Below are 22037 nucleotides of genomic sequence, written 5' to 3'. Positions count from 1 at the left end.
TGCTTCGGATGTCTTAGAAAAACGTAAAGCATATGGCCCATTAAAGGCAGCCCTGAAACAGAAAGATGTCAGATTTCAGACACCGTTCACAAAGATAAGAATCTTCTGGGACTCTGGAGTCGGACCTACGAGAACGCAGACGAAGCAGCGTCGGACATGATCAAGAGAGACTTCGGCTTGACTTGGGTACCAAGAGAGAACAAGTTGAAAGTGACCAAGAAGAGGCTGGACTCGCTTTTACCATGGAAACGGATTAACAACACCGGTGCAGGACAACGCGCGAGGGAGAAGCTCAGAGTTCAGACGTGAGGACCAGTAACTCTGAACATTGAATCATAACAGGTTTGCTTTATTATAAAAACATTTCAAGTAATGTATGGGCGATTTAAGAGCTGAATGACTTTACCAGCCGGTTTTAATCCTGTTTTGGAGCCCAATCTCCCCTGTGTTACTAAAGTTATGTGTTATAGGTCACATAACACATAACTGGTTAAATCCATGTGGTATTTAACCAAAATACCACATGGAGTAAATGTTGTAGCGTTTACCAAATGTTGGACTTACCTAGTTAAAGTAGGCCCCTGTCTACTACTAGAGAGGCCCCACCCTAGTGTGGTGCTTTGCCCCCACCCCACCAGCAGGGATTCTGAGGGATGTCTTCACACATCTCTACCTTTGGAAGTTTCTGTTCTAATTGTTTATCTGTGTTTTAATAGCTTGTTCAGCTATTTGTTGGGGGCTCTTTTTCTAAAATCACATGGTGACCTTACGAAACTAAATAATGGTTGATAATATCAAGATGGTTTCGTTGAATGTGAACGGTATGAATAATCCTATAAAACGTAAAAAAAAAATTCTAACTAAAATGTGAAAAGAGAAAGCACAGTTAATCTACTTACAGGAGACACACCTGTCCAAATCTGAACATGAAAACCTTAGGGGCTTCGGCTACTCAAATATATTTTATAGATCTTTCAGACATGGAAGCAAAAGAGGAGTTTCAATTCTAATTCATGACTCAGTAAAATTTGATTGTAGTCATGATCTGCCAGATAAAAAAGGAGGTATGTGACTCTTGACAATGTAAAGGTAACACTGGTCAATGTTTACAACCCCCCAAATAGTAATATACAATTCCTTAACAGCCTCCTCAATAAAATAATTATGGAAACAGAGGGAATGTGGGTCTGGGGAAGGGATTTCAATATGGTATTAAACACAAAACAGTAAAAAACAACAAAATTCAACTACAAAAAAATTTAAATTGGCACGTGAAGAGTTGGGATGTGTTGATGTCTGGAGGGAATTAAACACCAATATAAAGGATTATCCCCATTACTCTGCGCCCATTAAAAGTTATTCCAGAACTGACTACCTTTTCATGAATAAATCTGATATATATAAGGTAAATGAATGTAAAATAGAAGAAAGAAGTATATCTGACCATTCTTCACTATATTAAAACTAAATTTATCTTCCGGAAAATGCAAAACAGCATGGCGACTAAATGTAGGCTTATTGAACTCCAAAACAATCAAAGCTGAAATCTCCCACGATATAAAAACATAGAAGAGAATGATGATGGACAGGTTAATTCGGTGATATTATGGGATGCACTTAAGACAGTATTAAGAGGAAAATTGATCTCAAAAACTGCAGCCTTTAAGAAATCCAGAGTGGATGCCTATGAAAAAGAAAGAGCTCAAGTAACAGATCTGGAAAAACAACATAAATGAACCCAAAATCCCAACCTGTTTATAAAAATAAAAGAACTAAGAAACAACATTGATAAAATGCTTACATATGAAATTGAAAAGAAATCAAAGTTTGTTAAACAATCATATCATGAGGAGGGATATAAAGGAACGAAACTGTCGGCAAAGAAACTGAAAAAGCAACAGATAGAAATATCTGTAAATTAAAGGATGATGAAACAAATCAAATGAAGCAGCAACAGGTTTAGGACAAACTACCAGAGATTATACAGTCAACCTCCCTCCGCTAAGGATGGACAGATAGAAACCTTCCTGGAGTCACTGGACCTGCCCTCAGTTGGAGAAACCCAAAACAAACTGCTCCCTTCCTATAAAACAAGAACAGAAATACAAAAGGCAATTAATGGGTTAAAAAACGGTAAAACACCAGGAAGTGATGGACTGCCATCTGAGTGGTCCTTTAGTGAAGATTTTCTACCATTACTGGAAAAATCATTTAATTATACACTGGAACATGCAGTGCCTCCGCCATCTTGGAGAGAAGCGATTATAACAGTCACTCCAAGAAAGAGGAGGAGTGAAACACGCTCTGACTATAAACCTATATCTATTCTAAACATGAACTATAAAATTTATACCTCAATTTTAGCTAAAAGATTTGAGGAATTCATTGGAGACATCATAGATGAGGACCAGACAGGATTTATTAAAGGTCGGCAAACGCGACATAACATCAGGAGGGCACTTCACGTAATAGATCATATTCAAAATAAAAAAACAACAGCCATCTTAATCAGCCTCGATGCAGAGAAAGAGAAACGACAGCGTAGGCTGGAACTTCTTATATAAAGCACTTGAAAAATTTGGTTTTAATAAAAAAGCTGTACAGTGTGAGAGGACCAATCACCTGTGGCCAGAATCAAGATTAATGGAAATCTAACTGATAATATAAAACTGGAGCGTTCTACACATCAGGGTTGCTGTTTATCACCAACTTTATTTGCAATTTATATTGAGCCACTGGCACAACACATAAGACAACACAAGGATCTTAAGGGTATCGATATACATAATGAGTCCCATACAATAGGTTTGTTTGCGGATGATGTAATTTGCTATTTATCAGACCCTGAAAACTCGCTGCCTTGTCTGATCAATCAGTTAGAGATATTCGGCTTCTATTCAGGATACAAATTAAATTTGAAAAGGTTTTGACATTTGGTTATACACCATCTGAAATGATATGTAGAAAATATAATTTAAATTGGAGCTCTATTATGATGACATACCTAGGAATACAATTAACGAAAAACAGAGGTGATGTATATAAAGCTAACTTTACTAAAGTGGACCAAGAAACTAGGAGGGATATTAGAAGGTGGGATGTCCTAACACTAGACTTCAGCTCCAGAATTGAAGCGATAAAAATGAACATGTTACCAAGGTTATTGTACCTCTTTCTGGCATTACCTATAGAAATCCCGGATAGACAGTTTAAAACATGGAACCAGATTATATCTAGATTCATATGGAACGCTAAAAAACACAGAATAAAATTTGAAACTTTACAAATACCAAAAGAGAAAGGAGGTATGGCCCTACCTGACCTTAGAAAATATTATCATGCTGCCCAAATAACTCCCATAATAAATATAAGTGCCAAAAATTATGAAGCGAAATGGAAAAATATTGAGCAAAAGGTCAATGGAAGAGAATTGCAGAGAATCATTGGACATATAGAGACCACTAAGAGTAAACTTAAGAATGTTAATGCTATTACTAGTTTTTCACTGGGTAAATGGTTATATATAATCCGAAAATGCAAATTAGAGAAACAATTATGTCTGATCCAGTGGCCAGCCTACAATAAATATTTTTATTCAAGTTAAACAATGGCTAGAAAGAGGCTTAACAGCATTATGCGTAGTTCTTAAAGATGGGCACTTTAAAAGTTTCCAGGAACTACAGCAAGAGTTTGCTCTAAGAACTCAAGATCATTTTACATACCTACAATTAAGGGACTTTTATAGCAAAGAGATTAAACATAAAATGGACCCAAATGAAAATGTGATGGTCAAAATGTTGATCGAGACCTATAAGGGTAAAAAACACAGAATAGTGTCTTTACTCTATAAATATCTGTTAGAAAATAGAGGCACTAACACATTGAATATTAAAACAAAATGGGAAAAGGAATTGGATATTCTGCCAACCGAAGATGGCTGGCTGAATATTTGGAAGACCCAAATTACAACATCCTCTTCCAGAATCTGGAGAGAACATTGTTGGAAGAATATAATCAGATTTTTTATAACACCCCAAATTACTAGTAAATTCAAATCTAGAGCTCAGCCATGTTGGAGAGATTGTGGAGCACTTAATGTTAATCAGCATATTTTCTGGCTTTGCCCCAGAATTACACAGTTCTGGAATGAAATACACAATAATATTGTAACAATACTGGGTTACTCAATACCCCAAGTCCGATCTGGTTTTATACCTTGGTCTTTTGGACAATATTGTACTTAATACTGACTGTTATTTGTTAAAAATTCTGTTGGTGGCAGCTAAAAAGGTAATAACCAGAAAGTGGTGCAAATCTGAACCTCCTACCACAAAGGAGTGGATACAGACTGCGAACTCATTATGTGAGATGGAGATTCTATCACATAGACTGAGGACACAGGAAAGCAATGCCTGGGCAAATGGGAAAAATGGACATGCTTCACATCAACGATACAGGACTAATTTTGGATATGAATGGTCCCCTTGTGTTTTGTGTTACCAAAATAAGAGTCTCCCCATGATGTGTGATTTTTGTTTCGATTGTTCTGTATTTTTTGTCTTTTATAATTTCTTTGTATTGTCTGACCTTTCTTCTTGAGTGTACTCTAATAACAAACAAAAATAAAAATAAAGTTATAAAAACCCCCCGCTGGAATCAAACAAAGCCCCTGGCCGTGATGGGTTTCCCATCGAATTTTATAAAAAGTTTATAGAAAAATTGGCACCATTATTGGCTAAGTTTAACGAATCTTTAGAACGCAAGATTTTACCTCCAACATTAACACAGACTGCTATAGTTTTACTTAACAAAAAGGACAAAGACCCAACTTTATGTGGTTCTTACAGACCATTGTCCTTGTTAAATGCAGACATAAAGGTGCTAGCCAAGTTGGTTGCTTCTCGTTTGGAGAAAGCCCTCCCTTTGGTTATATCTGAAGAGCAAAACACACACACAGGAACCCTGACACTCAAGATGAATGTCTTACCTAAATTTCTTTTTTTATTTCAGTCTATTCCTCTTTTTATGCCAAAAAATCTTTTTTAATTCTTTGTTTAGGTTGATTAATGGCTTTATTTGGAAAGGGAAACCTCCTCAAGTTCGTAAAACATTACTGCAAAGATGTAAACTCAGTGGTGGACTTGCATTGCCTGATTTTCAATCCTATTATTGGGCTCCTCACAAAAAATTAGTTATTGGTTAAAATCCTCCAGTTCTCTTTGGTGCAAATTGGAGCTGTCATCGAGTACTGGCTCTAATTTTTTCTTCATTACCTTTAAAACCCTCTTTATACACTAATAATCAAGTTCTTCTTATTACACTGAAAATCTGGTTTCAATTTAGAAGGCGCTTTAAGTTTGTTGCTGCCTCATCTTTTTACCCTTTGAGTAACAACCATTTGTTTTCTCCTTCTCTTTCTAACCCATCATTTTCAGTTTGGTACGATATGGCTTTAAAACAAATAAGAAACCTATATACATCAGGAGTATTTGACAGCTTTGCGAATTTATCTTCCAAATACAGTTTACCTGGTATGCATTTGTTTTGTTACAAATATGGAATTTTCCCTCTAATAATTTTCCACCTAAGGAATATTTTTTCATGATTCCCCAAACATTAGCTGAATATCTGCTGGTATGTTATTGTAATAAATAATTTTTTATGAAAACATTTTGTCTCTGTTTATTTTGTAAGATTTGAGTTTAAAGTTCTGACTACATATAAATTGATGCAAATTAAATATGAAATAATTATTTTAATGTTTCTTGCTTATAAATCCAGTGCTGAGAAATAATGGAAAGTATCAATTCAAAAGTTGTTCATTATGTTTAGTCAGTTGAGTCTAATAAGTTATAAGTAAATAGTTTCATGAAGGGGACAAATGTTTTCATTTCATATTGAACAGTCATACTTCACTTATAAAAGTGTGAAAAAATATTGTGTGGTGTTAAACCACAGAAGAGGATGAGGGGCCCAAAACATTTTTCTAACACCAACTGTGCAAGATTTTTTTTAGACCTGTTTTCTTTCCCAAATCCTCTTCCATAGGCAAATATTTATTTAGTTAAGCTTTTAATAATCTAATTGGCACATTATTTCTACCATTTCCTACCTGGTAGAAACAGATACATTTTTATATTTTGGATGACATGTTCTGCATGTTTGTTCATAACATACCAAATTATAATTGGTATGCTAATGCTATTCAGAATGGAAAAACTTAAAAAGCTATAGGATTTGAATGATGCCATTGGACAGAATGTTATAGTAGCGGTTTGAGCATCCAATGGTGATAATGATAGACATTTAAATACATAATTCAAAAGAATGTGGGGGATAATAATTGTATGAATGGAAGGCAGAAAGAAGAGGTAGTCATAGCTCGACTTAGAATTGGTCATACTGGACTTAATAGTTCTATTTTTCACAATAGGAAAACATGAAACTGGCACTTGTAATTATTGTAATCAGATGGAAACAGTGGAACATGTCATATTAGAATGTAATAAGTATTCAGAGGAACGTCAGCATTGAAACTCGATACTAAATAGAGAGAAAATAGGATTTTCTATGATAAATCTTTTAGGAAATAAATCAAATTATGTTATAAATCAATTAATTATATTTTTTTAAATACTGGGTTATTTAATAATATGTATGTATGTATGTATATATATATATATATATATATATAAATTTCCACACTGTGAGGAAAGGTTCTTTGTTTAACTGAATGTTTAAATACAAATTGTTTCATTAAGTGAATTAATCATAGTCTGTATTTTTGTTTAATTTGGACTTATTGTTTTTAATTTTCCATATTGAAATGCTGACAAACTATATTGGTTTGTATGTTGTACTGTAATTGTTATGGTAAAATTCTACCAGTAATTTACCATAAAGTTGATTTTTACAATAAAATGTCAATGTTTCATACAGATCTGCCTTGTTTTTCACTTTTGTAGACTGTTTATGTTGTATGTGTTGTTTTTATAGTAAGCTGCCATAAAAGTTTACAGTTCTGAACTGTTGAAGTGATATTATACCATAATGCCTCAGACAGTACGGCCATATTTACCACAGTAAAATCACATCTATCGGTATTTTAGGAAATACGGTAAAATATCGGCAGCTGTGGTTGCCAGAATTTTACCATATTTTATTGGCAGCCACAGTTGCCAGTATTAGCTAAAGTATGGTAAAACGCAAACATGATATTCTAAACTACTTTGTTTTGCTTAAAGCAGAATTTATGCGCTGTCAAAATGATTGTTTTGACAAGATTAACTTAAGATTCCTCACAGTCAGTGTTGTCTTTTGTCTGCAGCTTGTTGAAACTGTATGAATGACTAAGCTCTAATGTATATGTAGGTGTTCGTTGTGACTGCATGAGAGAATAAGGGCAGGATCAGGATCTACAGAGGGAACACCAACTGTCAGGACATGGATCTTAGAGGACATGGATCACCTTTCCACAAGGTGTTTCTACATTTCTTGCTGCTCACTAAGTTCCTTCTGCCTTCTGGCACATTGAGTAAGTATTAAACATTATATATAACTTTATATGTTTCAAGTTAGTCTGTTATCAGAATCAGCTTTTAGATTTTGAATTCTAGAATTGCACCGCTCAAGGTGGCAGCCTGTTGGAGTACCTCTGTGCTTTCATTGAGATTTTTCAAACTTTCATTCCTGTCTTTTTTTTAAGAAAATAGCTTTTTTGGACAACTGTTCCTTCTTATTTGAATACTGTGTAGTTGGACATATTTTGGGCAATATTTTTCATATGTTTGCCATTTTGTTATGGTGCTTAGCCATAGCAACAGGTTGGTTTATAACAGGGGCAGCTGATTAATATCGAAAAAGTTGAAGTAACACCACAGCTGAAGCCAGAAATCCTGGCCTTTTCAAATCCTGAGGAGTTGAAAAGGAGGCATCGTGGATGCAGAGCAGGAGCTCTTTTCAACTCTCTCTCCTCTATTGGATTGAGATCAGGACTCATTGCTGGCCATTTTAAAACAGTCAATTTTTTCCCTTTCAACCATGCCTATGTGCTTTTGGAGGTGTGCTTTGGGTCGTTATCTTGCTGGAGGACCCAGGATCTTCACCTCAAACCAAGTTTCCTTATATTGGGCAAGACATTTCGCTCTAGAATTGCATGATGATCTTCTGATTTCATGATGCCTGTGATACGGTCAAGGCCTCCAGTACCAGATGCCGCAAAGCAGCCCCACAGTATTATGGATCCTTCACTATGCTTGACTGTTGGCATAGTGTTTTTTTTTCTTTAAAGACTTCATTGTGCCGTCTGTAAACATACTGTTTGTGTGAATTACCGAAAAGCTCCACTTTAGTTTCATCTGTCCATAAAACATTGTCCCAGAAGGCTTGAGGTTTGTCCAGGTTCTCTTTTGCGAAGGTCAAGCGTTCTTTTTTATGTATTTTCTTCAGCAATGGGGTCTTCATTGGCCTCCGCCTATAAAGCCCCACTAAACAAATCCACACTTTGTTTAGTGTGCGGCGTGTGGTACTTGTTAAACAATCACACCAGACTGCTCCAGGTTGGTCTTCAGGTCTTTAGATGTTTGACGTGGTGTTTTTTCCACCATTCGCACCAACTGTTGAAGACTTCTGTCATCAATTCTTCTCTTCCCCCCACATCCAGGGAGGTTCTTGACAGTCCCATACCTGGAAAACTGCTGAATAACTTTATACACCATTGAAACATTAAAAATATATTTTTAAATCATAAATTCTAATGCATTCTAGTGTCATTGTTTTTGAACACTGAATTGTGTCTTAGTTTCTTAATTGATAGCAACTTCTATCTTTTTGTGTTTGAAGAGATGCGAGTATGAAAAAAACTTTTTCAGAGATCAAGTTGCTTTTCTTTCAAAATATTTTTAGCATGTCTGTGCAAATCCTGACATAGATAGATGCATCTGTCTATGTCAGGGATCTAAATACAAATCTCTTTATCCACTTCTATCTCCTGATACACATTTCTTGTTCTCATTGTTACGATGCTTGTCTTTCATGTAGGTATACCCAACTTCATCAAGTCCCCAGATGATCAGACAGGGATCTGTGGAGGTGTTGCTTCATTCATTTGTCAGGCTACAGGTGACCCTAAACCTCTTATTACCTGGATGAAAAAAGGGAAGAAAGTCAACTCTCCGCGCTTCGAGGTATGACATTTTTGGTTAACCTTAGGCCTAACTGAGCCTGACTAAACATTTTTGATAAGGATAAAAAAAAATACAAGATGCTTTGGTCTAAAAAAGGCATTTTTTCACATATACTTCATAGCCATTTCAATAGGTTCACCTTACTAATACCAAGTTGGATCCAATTTTGTAATAAAGACTGGTTTAATTCTTAGTGGCATAGATTCCACAAAGTGTTAGAACATTCCTCAGTCCACTTCAAAATGATGGCATCACACAATTATTGGTTGTACATTCATGATGGAAATGTCCCATTCTATCATATCTGAAAAATGCACTTTGTCGTGGTGGATTTAAGATGCTTAACCCACATGCAGATCACCACACAGGAGAGTATGAGTATAGTAAATGAGTTTTATTGCAAATAGACAAAAAAATTAACAGGTTAAAGATCTGGTCCTTGGAATGGGTTCACAGGTGTCACAAGGAGAACTGAGGGAACTCGAGCCAGGTCTGGTTTCACAGGTAACACCTGAGGAGAAGAGAGGCCACCAAGAAGGATTACTCAAAGATCGCTGGGAAGCTATGCACAGAAAACTCAGTGATTTCTCAGAGGGGCTTAATTGAGAATCAAAAATCAGAAGACAACTCACCAGATCTTTGCACCTTGGGTTGTGAAAAACTTGTGGATCTCTGGATTAATGGATTGTAAAACCAGGGTTTTGTATACATTTCCTATCAGTGTTAAAAATCTTTAGTAGGTTGATTGAAATAAAGTAAGTCAAATATCTCACAGTGATCCGTTTTTGCTCTGGTCAGGTCAAAGAGTTTGATGACAAGTCAGGCTCAGTGCTGCGTATTCAGCCATTGAGAACCAACCGTGATGAGGCCATCTATGAATGCACAGCCACCAACAGTGCTGGAGAGATCTCTGCACCTGCCAAGCTTATTGTCTTAGAGGGTAAGATCTGTTGCTGGCTATTCTTTCATATGAGTAATACCATATATATATATATATATATATATATATATATATATATATATATATATATATATATATATATATATATATATATATATATATATATATAGTGATTCTTGAGAATAGGGACAAAATGGGTTTTAATTTTCCCATATTTTTTTTAAATTATTTCTCAACCTTATGTATGCAAATATGACAAATAATGTTTAGAAAATATGAAGATGCTAAGGTGCAGGCTCCCAGTTGCTTTTTTTTTTTTTAAATTACATTTTTAATCGACCTGACCCAAAACTTTGTCATCACCATCTGACAAAAATAAATCTAAAATGATTTTTAAAATACTCCATTAGTGATATTTTTACTCAATTTACAGACAAATACTTCTCAAGAAATAAAATAAATATTATTTAAAACAAAAAACAAGAAAAAGTCCATCTGATGGAGTTGACAGTGCATGACGGAGTTGACACAGAACTGAAGGTGGTGACAAACTAGTGAGTAAAATGAAAAACTTGGTACATGTGAAGTAATGCAATTCATGTACAATACATTAAAATGAATTAGTTGCACAATTAAGTGAGATTTGACAACAATTTCACTGAAAGAGTCAGAAAAACTCTGATGGAGTTGACATCTGACGGAGTTGACGAAATGCCAAACTACCTCAATTTATATGATGTTACTCTGAAGGAGCTCGTCAGGTCCATGAAATCTTTACATTATACCAAAATTAAGCTTTTATTTCGCAAAATTTCATCAAAGTTTTGTAAATTGTCAGTTATGGAGTTGACACATCATGGTTGTGACAAACAACTTAAGAATAAAACAGAAGAAAAAACTAAAGAATAACTTAAGCTAACCGGAGCTAACTAGCCCTCCTAGCAAAGGAAGAGAAAAGACAACGTCATGGGGTCCTCAGAAGTTCTGGTGCCCCCCAATAATGCCTGATTTTTTTTACATTCTTTTCATTTCTGACAGTGTTGACAAAAACTAGGGACAAATTTCAATGGAGTTGGAAAATATCTAAAAATTATTTTTAATTCAATTTATCGATACTTTTATAATTATTTATATGACTACTTATACTTAATTGTCATAATATATAATTTTAGTATTTCTTTGTTTTAAACTATAAGAATGTATTGAGTTCTGCTCCTGAACAAGGGCTTTTACAGGCATCATCCACCGACTACAATGTTTAAAATAAAAAATATTCAGCAAAAAAAAGAAAAATATACATTGTTGTGCTCACATGACCCAGGTTAGTTTAGTTAGATATTTGAAAAAAATATATTTTGTGTATATTTTATTCAAATTTCATGCTTTATCCATAGGACCTGTTTTGTCCCTATTCTCAAGAATATATATATATATATATATATATATATATACAGAGAGAGAGTTTGTCATTCAATTGTAAATTTGAAAATCTAAGAAAATTTTGTTGCAAAGCTCCAATAATAATAAATAAGTAATTATAAAAGTATTCATGTAAATATATCCTTATGACATGAGGGATGAAGCTATTGTGAAATCTGGTTGTTCTGCATTTGAAGTTGCTGAATCTTTTCCCAGAGGGCAGCAGAGAGAACAAACCATGTTGAGGGTGTCACCAGGAAAAGAAACCTCTCGTGTTTTCTTGGGATTGCAAACATGACTGATCCCATTTACTGCTTCATCTCCAACAATAAGCACTCTTGGCATATCTTTCGTTTTCCTGGTGGTCACTTTGTCCTTCGGAGACAAAGTGTGGGGTGGATGTGTTGGTTTTGCCTCATTGTTGATGTTTGAAGGTGGGCTTTCACTCAGAGGCTCAGGCTGGAGTGCAGAAAATCTGTTTTTCAGTGGGATTCCCATGGAATCGGAATGTTGTGAGGCTTGGGCTGGTCGCTTTGTCCTTGGGGTCGGTGGAGCCGTTTTGGTTCCAGCTGCTTGTTTGCTGTTCTTTGGCGGAGCAGGTGTTGAAGTTGAAGGTGGGTTTTGGCTCAGAGCCGGCCACATTGATTCATACGACCTCTCCGTTGATTTGAGGAAGAGTTGTTTCATTTATCTCAAAGTTCACCTCCAGCCATTGAATCTTCATTTCTATAGACTGAAGTCGTTGTATAATACTGCTAATGTCCCTGGCGTCAGACGGAGGCATTTTGCCCTGGTTCAACTTGGAGGTTAAGAAAAGTAAGATAAAAATAAAAGTAGGAAAGTTCCACAGTCCTTAGGTTTGAAGTAATCCAGTTATGATGTGGATAATGTAAATATAACTATAAAAACTGACTTTAAAAATAACTCACAGGCAAAGTTATCAGTAAGGAGAGAGAGAGCAGGATGAGCTGTTCCTCCTTCTGCTGTCAGCTGTCAAAAAGGAAATTCTCCTACTCTAACATTTTAGGGCAGGAGAATTTCCTTTTTGACAGCTCCGACAGCTGTCATCAGCAAGTGATTTTCAATCAGTTGATGCATGCTGCTGAATAGTTGCTTACTATTCGTCTCCTCTCTGGGTCAATCTAAAACTATTAGAGATGACAACCTACAGTGTGAGACGAAACATTAGTGGCAAACTTCAACATATTTTTTGATAATGTTTTTGTACCTGCTGCATCGAGCAAAAAGAAGAAAGGAGTTTGAAAAGTCAGTGCTAATGTTAGCATATTCACAGCTAGCCAAGATAACTGAAGACATGAACCAGATTAAGTTGGGCTCCCACTGCGCATCTGCTGTTACACTTTTTTGAGTCTATTTGACCCATAAAAGGCGTCAAATTGGACCAAAGAAAGCAGCTGTCTTGCTTTTTTCTTTTTTGGCCAAAGACTGATACTAGGACAATATTGACCATGTTGTGACTGTTTGTTATGAGACAGATAATCTGTGAAAAAAATCAATCTCCTCCACCTCTTCCCTGAACTACAAATGCTACAATAGCATTTGTGCTAGCATAGCACAAATGCTATGCTAGCTATGCATAGTTAGCATATGCTAGCTAGTTATGCTAGCTACAGCATAGCACAGAGCAAGGAGGAGGAAGGATGAGCAGCCACATGAGATTATGATGAACTAAAACCCGCCTCCTGCTTCTGATTGATTGTTTCTAGCACTGGGAGAAAGCAGAGGAAATAAATTTTTCATAGATTATCTCTCATGCCATACTTTCGCAACATAATGACAGTTTTAGCAAATATGTAACCAAATATGTAAAAAAAGATATTTTTTATACAAATGACATACTGCCGCTTTAATTTCACTTAGGAGACGACGGGTTAGGAGGGATGTGGCAACAGATATCTATAATTTAAATGAAAGTTAAGGTAAAACTGTGTGGACTTGCTCCAGTCCAGACAGGAGACTGTTTTTATTAACAAAGATTGTTTGAATTTCTGTCAGTGATAAATATATTGTTTTTGTTGTCTAATTGTAAAAAGAGCAAAGACAGAGAAATCCCTATAGACTCAATGGAATGATGCTAACTAGCAGGGCCGTGCAGAGACCACTAAAGGGGCAGGTGCTCAAAAAAAAGGGCACATCTAACCGCCTTCTAGGACAGAATATTAACAAAGCCACACAGCTTTCAGAGTTTAATAAACAATAATAAATTACAAAATTGTGAAATATACAATCAAAGCTAAGGTAAATCTCTATACAGAGCATACAACTATGCATATGTAAGATATTTTATTAGTAATTTCTTTCTGCAGGTCTATTTTGTTATAGGAAAGTATTGCAATATTCAAACCCGCAATTTAGCAAGATATGTAAATCAGAGCTGGTGGTTTAGCTCTGATTTACATATTTTGTCTTTACAGAATTACACTATTAAAAATATAAACAAGGGCACAATGCAACCTTTTAGTGACTGTAATCTATAAAAGAGCTGCCTGTTTGCTGCAGTGGAGATGAAGATGGTCCATTCAGGAAAGCAGAGCTGCATCAAACTTTAAGGTGGAACTGCAGAAAAAAAGAAAAAAACAAAAGCAAAAATTGAATTGAACCCTAACCCTAGGGTGAAGAAAAAACATGCAAAGCAAAAATACACCAGAAACAGACCTGCAGCCCACGGGCGGTTCTAGAGGGGGCTCCACAGGGGTACTGAAGAAATTATACTAAATAAATGTGGTGGATTTATTTAAGTTTGACAATTTTATTTTTACAATGAATTAAAAGTTCTAAGCTACCTCTATATGCTCTATGGATAACCTTTTTAACAACGAACACTGCCATAAAATATTGTCATATCACTCCAGCGGCCGTCCCACCCCATGAATGTAGGATGACACATGCCATTGTGGGTGTCCCCCCCGCCCCTGCTTGGAATGCACTAGTATGCACTGTTACCATACTGCTAAAAGAATGATGATTTAGGTGATAGAACCTGTGTCATGTGTTTGTTTTTCTGACAGAGGACCAGATACCTGCTGGTTTCCCCAACATAGACATGGGACCCCAGCTGAAGGTTGTGGAACGAACAAATACAGCTACGATGCTGTGTGCAGCCAGTGGAAACCCAGACCCTGAGATTTTCTGGTTTAAAGATATGCTGCCTGTGGACATCAGCAGCAGTAATGGGAGGATAAAACAGCTGTGGTCAGGTGAAGTAGTCTTTTCAACTTATTCATGCACATTTTCATATTGTAATTTATCAAAAAGGGGATTTAGCTGCAGCTTAGATGAGTGCTTAGTGATTTTAAAATGCTCTGTGGTAAGACCGACCTTTCTCTCAACACAGCTGATGGTAAAATAGAGGAGACACAACGATTACAGCACCAGACTTAATTACAGTCTACGGAATTATGTGAGCATCAGCATGTAAAATTCAGCTTGACTTTAAGCAGAACTCACAATTTCATCAAGGGGTTTCTTTCTCAGGCATGAGGTAAATATGTTACACAAATTTATTTAATAAGAAAATAAATCTTCAACCACTTAATATGGAGTTTTTTAATTTTTTAGCAACAATAGATTTATTTAAAAAACCATAATGCAAAAAAATAATTATAGTTATAGTGAAAGAATAAAACATTTATTTATTATACTGGGAGCACTGGTCACAGGCTTCAGTCTGCTGGTCTCACTGGGAGAATTCAATGACTTCTGAATTCTCAGGTTCACAGGCTAAAGCCAAGGATAAAAGAGAAATTATCTAAAAGTGTAATAGAAAATACATATATGTTTCCTTGACATTCAGAAAAAGCCATTTTCAGCATGTTGGGCTCTGACTCGTAGCATCTTTATAGCTAAATACCGACATGGAGAAGCTGAGCTGGAAACAGACTGAAGAACAGCAGCTCCAGCTCTGATCCTGACTCATCTTTCCTCACTAAATCCTCTGGTTTTTAATGAACTTCTCCTCTAACAACGGTTTTTCATCAGCTCTCTCATTAGAAAACAGTATGAAAACGTTAGCTGCTAAGCTAACAATCAGCGGTTATTTCGGGCCAATAGGAAATATTTCTGGGTTGTTTAGCAGCGAATTTCTGGCTGCAAAGTCAAGTAATTCTGATCTTTCATCCTTACCTGTGGAAGGTAATCCTAATGAATCCAATTTATTTCGTAAAACAGTTGAAACAAGTCCACACAGCACAGGAGCTCCGATGGCTCTGCTGCCACATAGAACATGGCGGACGCTGTTACGTACGGCTCAGCCATTGACATAATATAAGGACAGACGCCTCATGGACCGCTCTCGCCCATCTTGGAGCGGTCCACCATTCCACTTAGCGTTATGTGTTTAGCAGCACAATGACGTATCAGCGCATTTAATCGATCGTAACACACTTTTAACCAGTATCAAAAAAGATATTCAAACATCTATCAAAGCAACATTCATAAACAACTGTATTGATTTTGTCTAATTGACCACAAGGGACTCTTTGCACGTCAGCTTCTGCGTTCGGGGAAAAGCCGCTCGGTTGTTTCCAGTCTATTGAAAATGGCATTTTACACTAGGCAGGGGTTGCCCAAGGTAACAATGAATGATGCACATCGATCCGTAGCTCCAACAAGTAAGATGGAGAAGTTTTAGCTGTCAAAGAGGAATGGAAGGTGTCAGTCTTGTCTAGTTTCACCCTCTGGAAACTGTTGCTGTGTCATTTATAAAATCCCCAGGGGCCACACAGTTTCCAGTGATCCCCCTCTGCTTGTCTTTCAGAGGTTATTAGATAATTTATCTATCTAATAATCTCTGGTTCTGATCAAATAAAGGAAGGCAGGTTGGTTATCCAGATTTTACACACATGTAAAAACCAACCCTCATATAAGGGCATATAAGTTACACATCCCTTACTCAACTACACACATGTAAAATAGACATTTTTCAAAACATACACTGCTCAAAAAAATAAAGGGAACACTCAAATAACACATCCTAGATCTGAATGAATGAAATATTCTCATTGAATTCTTTGTTCTGTACAAAGTTGAATGTGCTGACAACAAAATCACACAAAAATCATCAATGGAAATCAAATTTATTAACCAGTGGAGGCCTGGATTTGGAGCCACACACAAAATTAAAGTGAAATGTTCCCTTTATTTTTTTGAGCAGTATATTTACACTATGCGTCCGAATTTTGGCAGTGGTGGCGCAGAGGCAAAGCACAATCCACATAGTCCTTGGTGTGAACGTCATAGGTTTGAGTCCCAGCCTGGTGATCTTTGCTGCATGTCTTCCCCTTTTCATTACCTTCTTTTCTGTCTAACAATTCCAAATAAACACCACTAGAGCCAATAAAAACCTTGACAAAAAAAAAAAGAAAGACGAAAGCACATGCTGCTTCTCAAACTGACCAGAATAGAACATACTGCAGCTTTCATGCAATGTCACTGAGATGAAAAATTAGTGAAAACTGTCTGTCCTGTGAGGTAGGTCAGTTTGAGACAAAGTTTTTAAAATATTTAGCAATTTCTAAAGCTAACTTAATTTTATACACAAGAAAAAGTTAATTCTGTAGGGATTTCATGGAAACAAGAATAAATAATTTAATAATGGAAGCTTTAAAATCCAAACTCCAAAGTACAATTTAAATCCAGATCGGAACAAAAAAAAAAAAAAAAAACAGTCATGGAAGGTTGGCAACAATAGAAACTAAAGGTGAGCAAAGTTTAAAAGAACAAAACCTAACCTCCAGAATATGTATACTCAAAAAATAATGATCTAAAAAAAACTTTTGTTTTGCTCACTAAGAATAGCGTAGTACAATGAGACAATTGAAGAAAGACAATAAAAATTCAGAAACAGTGACTTGGAGAAAGGGAAGTAAATACCACAAAGTGTACAAAACACACCAGCAAAGGCAAAAAAATAATCTGTTGAGAGAATCATTAATTTAAGAATCCTAATCTTTCATAAACGCAAAATCAATGATGGAAAGCAGGCTGATGAAAGTCTGCTTTCCTGGCTTTCATCAGCAGCCAGGAAAGCAGGTTCATAGCATATTATTTTATTATTAGTATGCATATTATCTATATATACTCCTGATCAAAATCTTAAGACCAGTCAAAAAATTGCAAGAATTTGCATTTTGCACTATTGGATCTTAAGAAGGTTCTAAGTAGAGCTTCACAATGTTAAAGGAAAAAATCAGTGCAAGAGACAAGAACTTTTGAGCAGGGAATTTTCTGAAAACTACATTTACACTCAAACTTGATTTTTTCAGCTGATCAAAAGTTTAAGACCAAAGTCTTTAAAAGCCAAAAGCTGTGCAAAAATCTGGATTCCATGTCATTTTCTGTCAAGTCTTTACACTGTCAAGACCTCCTGATGGCAAAAGCAAAAAAGCTCACGGACTTTGAACATGGCAGGATTGTTGAGCTGCATAAGCAAGGCCTCTCACAACGTGCCATCGCTGCTGAGGTTGGAAGGCAGTAAGACAGTCATTTTTCATTTTTTAAATGATCCTGAGGGTTATGGAACAAAAAAGTCAAGTGGTAGACCCAAAAAATTCACCAGCTCTGAGCCGAAGGATCCGATTGGCTGTCCGTCAAGACACGGGACGATCCTCTACCCAAATTAAGGCCATTACTGGTGCTGACTGCAGCCCAATAAGCAACAGACAGCATCTGCGAGAGAAGGGCTTCAGAAACAAAAAAACGTCTTCAAAGGCCACGTCTTCTTCAACGCCACAAAATTGCCCGTTTGGACTTTGCAAGGGTGCACCAAACATGGGACATTGAAAGGTGGAAGAAAGTTGTCTTCTCTGATGAGAAAAAATTTACCTTGATGGTCCTGACGGCTTCCAACATTACTAGCATGACAAGGAGATCCCACCTGAGATATTTTCTACACAGCACAGTGGTGGGGGCACCATCATGATTTGGGGTACGTTTTCCTTCAATGGAACAATGGAGCTTCAGGTTGTGCAGGGGTGTCAAACAGCAGCTGGCTATGTGGAGATGTTGCAGCAGGCATCCCTCATGACTGAGGGCCCTCGTCTGTGTGGTAATGATTGGATTTTTCAACAGGACAATGCTGCAGTTTACAATGCCTGCCTGACAAAGGAGTTCTTCCAAGAGAATAACATCACTCTTTTGGACCATCCTGCATGTTCCCTGGATCTAAACCCAATTGAGAACATTTGCAAGGGAAGTTTACAAAAATGGACATCAGTTCCAGACAGTGGATGCCCTTCATGAAGCCATCTTCAACACTTGGAGCAACGTTCCCACTAGCCTCCTGGAAACACTGGCATCAAGCAACGATTGTTTGAAGTCATCAACAAGAATGGTGGAGCTACTCATAACTGAGTCCTTTTTTTTGACACTTTGATTTCTGTTTTGGGGGGTTTTCGGGTTTTTTGAGCTATGGGTTTAAACTTTTGATCAGCTGAAAAAATCATGTTTGAATGTAAATGCAGTTTTCAATTAATTTCCCACTCAAAAGTTTTGTCTCTAACGCTGATTTCTTCTTTTAACATTGTGAAGCTCTACTTAAAACCTTCTTAAGATCCAATAGTGCAAAATGCAAATTCTTGCAATTTTTTGACTGGTCTTAAGATTTTGATCAGGAGTGTATGTCTTGATTATATATTTCATATACTGAGCAATATGTGTGCATTATATGCTCATTGTTATTTATTACTGTTGTTATTATGTGCAGTGCTGGGACAAGCTAAATTTACCACCCTTTAGGAGATCAATAAAGTATTACCATTATATCTATAGATATTATTAAAACTGCACTGCATCCACTGCTGATGTTTACAGTCGTTCTTAAAAATTATTAGTTGTAAAACAACGTAAATCTTACATTTCTTCTTTAATGTTTTTTGAATAATTAGACTTGCAGACTTTGCTTACCTGACACTCTTGTATTTATCTCTTCCTTGTGCTTTTTGTTTTTTTTTAATGCTAATGTTGATTCTTTATCTTATTTACATTCAAATTACCTCACAGGTGGTACACCAATAAGAGGTAAGAATACCATGTAAAGAAAAATCTGTTTACTCTCACCTTCCTTTACCTTTATCCTCTTCAATTCAGATAATCCTCATTATCTCATTTCTGTCCTCATTCTTCGTTCTGTCCTCATTTTAACACTTGCTCTGCCTTCACCAGACACCTCCTTTCCACTAGATTTATAGGAAGATTAAATAAAGGGAGGAAGTATGGAAATAAATACCTTTAACATAAATGTTAACAGAGTCCTAACAATAACAGCTAACCATATTTTCAAATCACCGTGATTTGATAAATCATGTAAAATATAACTGTTATTATACTGTGTATTTATTATACTTATTATCTCAGGTTGTGATCACATATAGTGACTAAAAATGTAAAGTGTTAAAAACAAAACCAGTTGTCTTTTTTTATTTACTTACACTGGCAATGTTGTGTTTGACTTTTCCAATTTTTAGACTATAAAGAAATTTTTACTTCATTTTTTCATTCACTGGGATAAGATTTTCAAAGATATTATTGAACTCAGTGTTTATTTATCTCAGTACTTGTTTATCATAGTATACACTACTTGGCACTGTAGATATTAAAACAAGTCTTTCTTTAATTCACAAACGTGAATAAAAAAATAAACTCTCAACAGCAAAAAATAAATAAAACATGACAACTGCATAGACTATATAAGTTCACAATTAGCAGAAATGGCTGAGCTCAAGCGTTTCACTACTTCTCAGTGAAATGCAGTTAAAATGCATTTCACTGAGAATGGTAGAGGAATGTTATGATGACTTGCAGAAGCTGGAGTGTCAGAAAGGACAAGAGCTTCTTAAAAGAGATCGAGGCCCAATTGCAATGCATTAAATTGCAAAGTCAAATTTCTTTTAAGTCACGTAAATTTATTTTACGTGACTTAAAAGCTTTCAGTTGTCATTTTATAACAACTGATTGTGATATAAAATTACATTATGTGCCTGAAATATACAGAGTACTGCCTCTTTAAATAAGTTAATCAACTTGACATATTACTTGTTTAGCTAACTAAACTGAGAACCTTTTCTAGAACAATTAGAATACAAGTAAGCCAAGATTTACTTTAACTTACTTCCTGAAAAAGTTTTTTTCCCTTGGCAGAAGGAAATTTATGGTGAAAATGAATTCTGTAGGACCACCAATCACCACAAAAAAGTCAACCCAGAGGGGTTGACTTTTTGTTTAATGTTGAACAAAAAGTACGGGAAACAGCACTTTATGTTTATGGTCATAAAAAACATATCTCCATTCCAGCTGTGGTGAATTAGTGAATTTCAGAAGCTCAGATAATCATCTCTGCTTACATTTTTTAAAGACACTTAATAGAAGCAATAAAAAGGTATATTATTATTCATTTTAAATTGTATATTCTGTACATTGAAAAAATGTCACTGATCCCTGCTCTACTATCTTCAACAATATTTTTAAATCATTTTCTATCTTTTTGATGTTCGGCTTTCACACAGTTCTGAGTCCTTGAGAGACTTTTGCTGAGTTTGATGATTTTGTGAATACAAGGCTTGACTCTCTGACAGCAGTGGCAGAGAGGAGAACCCTACAGAAATTCGAGGATATTATGGACAACACCAGCCACCCTCTGCACATTGTGATCAGCAGCCAGGAAAGCAGGTTCATTGGGAGACTGCTTCTCCCAAAATGCAGGACCAACAGACTAAGAAACTCCTTTGTGCCTCGTGCAATAAAACTCTTCAACTCCTCACTGGCTAACAGGAGTACAATAGAAACAGAGGAACTATAGAATCAGGCTAAATGTTAAAAAAAAAATGTTTAAGGATTTGATGTATTGGTGTAAATCCCAAAGGGATGAATAAAGTTTCCATCCATCCATCCATCCAGATTAGACAATTGAATCAGTTGAATTGAATTGTTTCTAGGCATTAAGTTCCAAAAGCCAAAACCAACAGATGCTTGTCTGTGGAATCATCACTATATTTTTTTTATTTTTTTTGGCACAATTACTCCTGAATCAGATTTACTGGAGATGTGTCCAAGAAAAATATATAAATTAAGTCACATAATTAAGACCTCAAAATGCTAAAATTATCTTCCTGCGTAATGTAGAGAAACTGGTGAATGTAATTGTATCGTCTAAACTGAATTGACATCCTAGTTCAGTGTACAATCAGCTCAGTTTACAGATGGTTTAAAAAAGGCTTTTATTTTTATTATGATTTTATTTTTGTCAATTTTAGATTTGTCTTGGTTTGTTGCACTTTCAGTTCAAACTCCCAGACAGTTTTACTGTATTGCAAAAATGTTTATTAACCTTAATCTTGTTAATCTCGTGTCATATCCGTTAACTTCAAATAAAAATCAAGTCAAACTCATTTATAAACATTTACTGCAACAAATGTAGACTCAGCATGATAATTCAAAATAATAAAAAAAATCACAAACCCAAATGTGTCATGTCATATCTGCTTTATGAAATAATCACACAAGTAAAAACTGATCCC

General features: G+C 35.8%; 1 protein-coding gene across 1 annotated transcript in view; it reads left to right on the top strand.

The window, feature by feature from the left end:
• The window catches only part of ptprfa (protein tyrosine phosphatase receptor type Fa), a 151841-nt gene that overhangs the window by 1186 nt on the left and 128618 nt on the right, over positions 1-22037 (top strand). Inside the window, exons 2-6 of the mRNA XM_088005297.1 lie at positions 47-265; positions 9040-9185; positions 9984-10125; positions 14535-14723; positions 19525-19542. Of these exons, the coding sequence (XP_087861423.1) occupies positions 47-265; positions 9040-9185; positions 9984-10125; positions 14535-14723; positions 19525-19542 (714 nt within the window). The remainder of the gene's footprint in view (positions 1-46; positions 266-9039; positions 9186-9983; positions 10126-14534; positions 14724-19524; positions 19543-22037) is intronic.

Source organism: Poecilia mexicana, unplaced genomic scaffold (genome assembly GCF_051168715.1).
Source record: "Poecilia mexicana isolate PSO_F unplaced genomic scaffold, ASM5116871v1 scaffold_4, whole genome shotgun sequence".
NCBI classification, from domain to species: Eukaryota; Metazoa; Chordata; class Actinopteri; order Cyprinodontiformes; family Poeciliidae; genus Poecilia; species Poecilia mexicana.
Note: the sequence above shows the minus strand (reverse complement) of the source record. Positions and strands in the feature narration are given on the sequence as shown.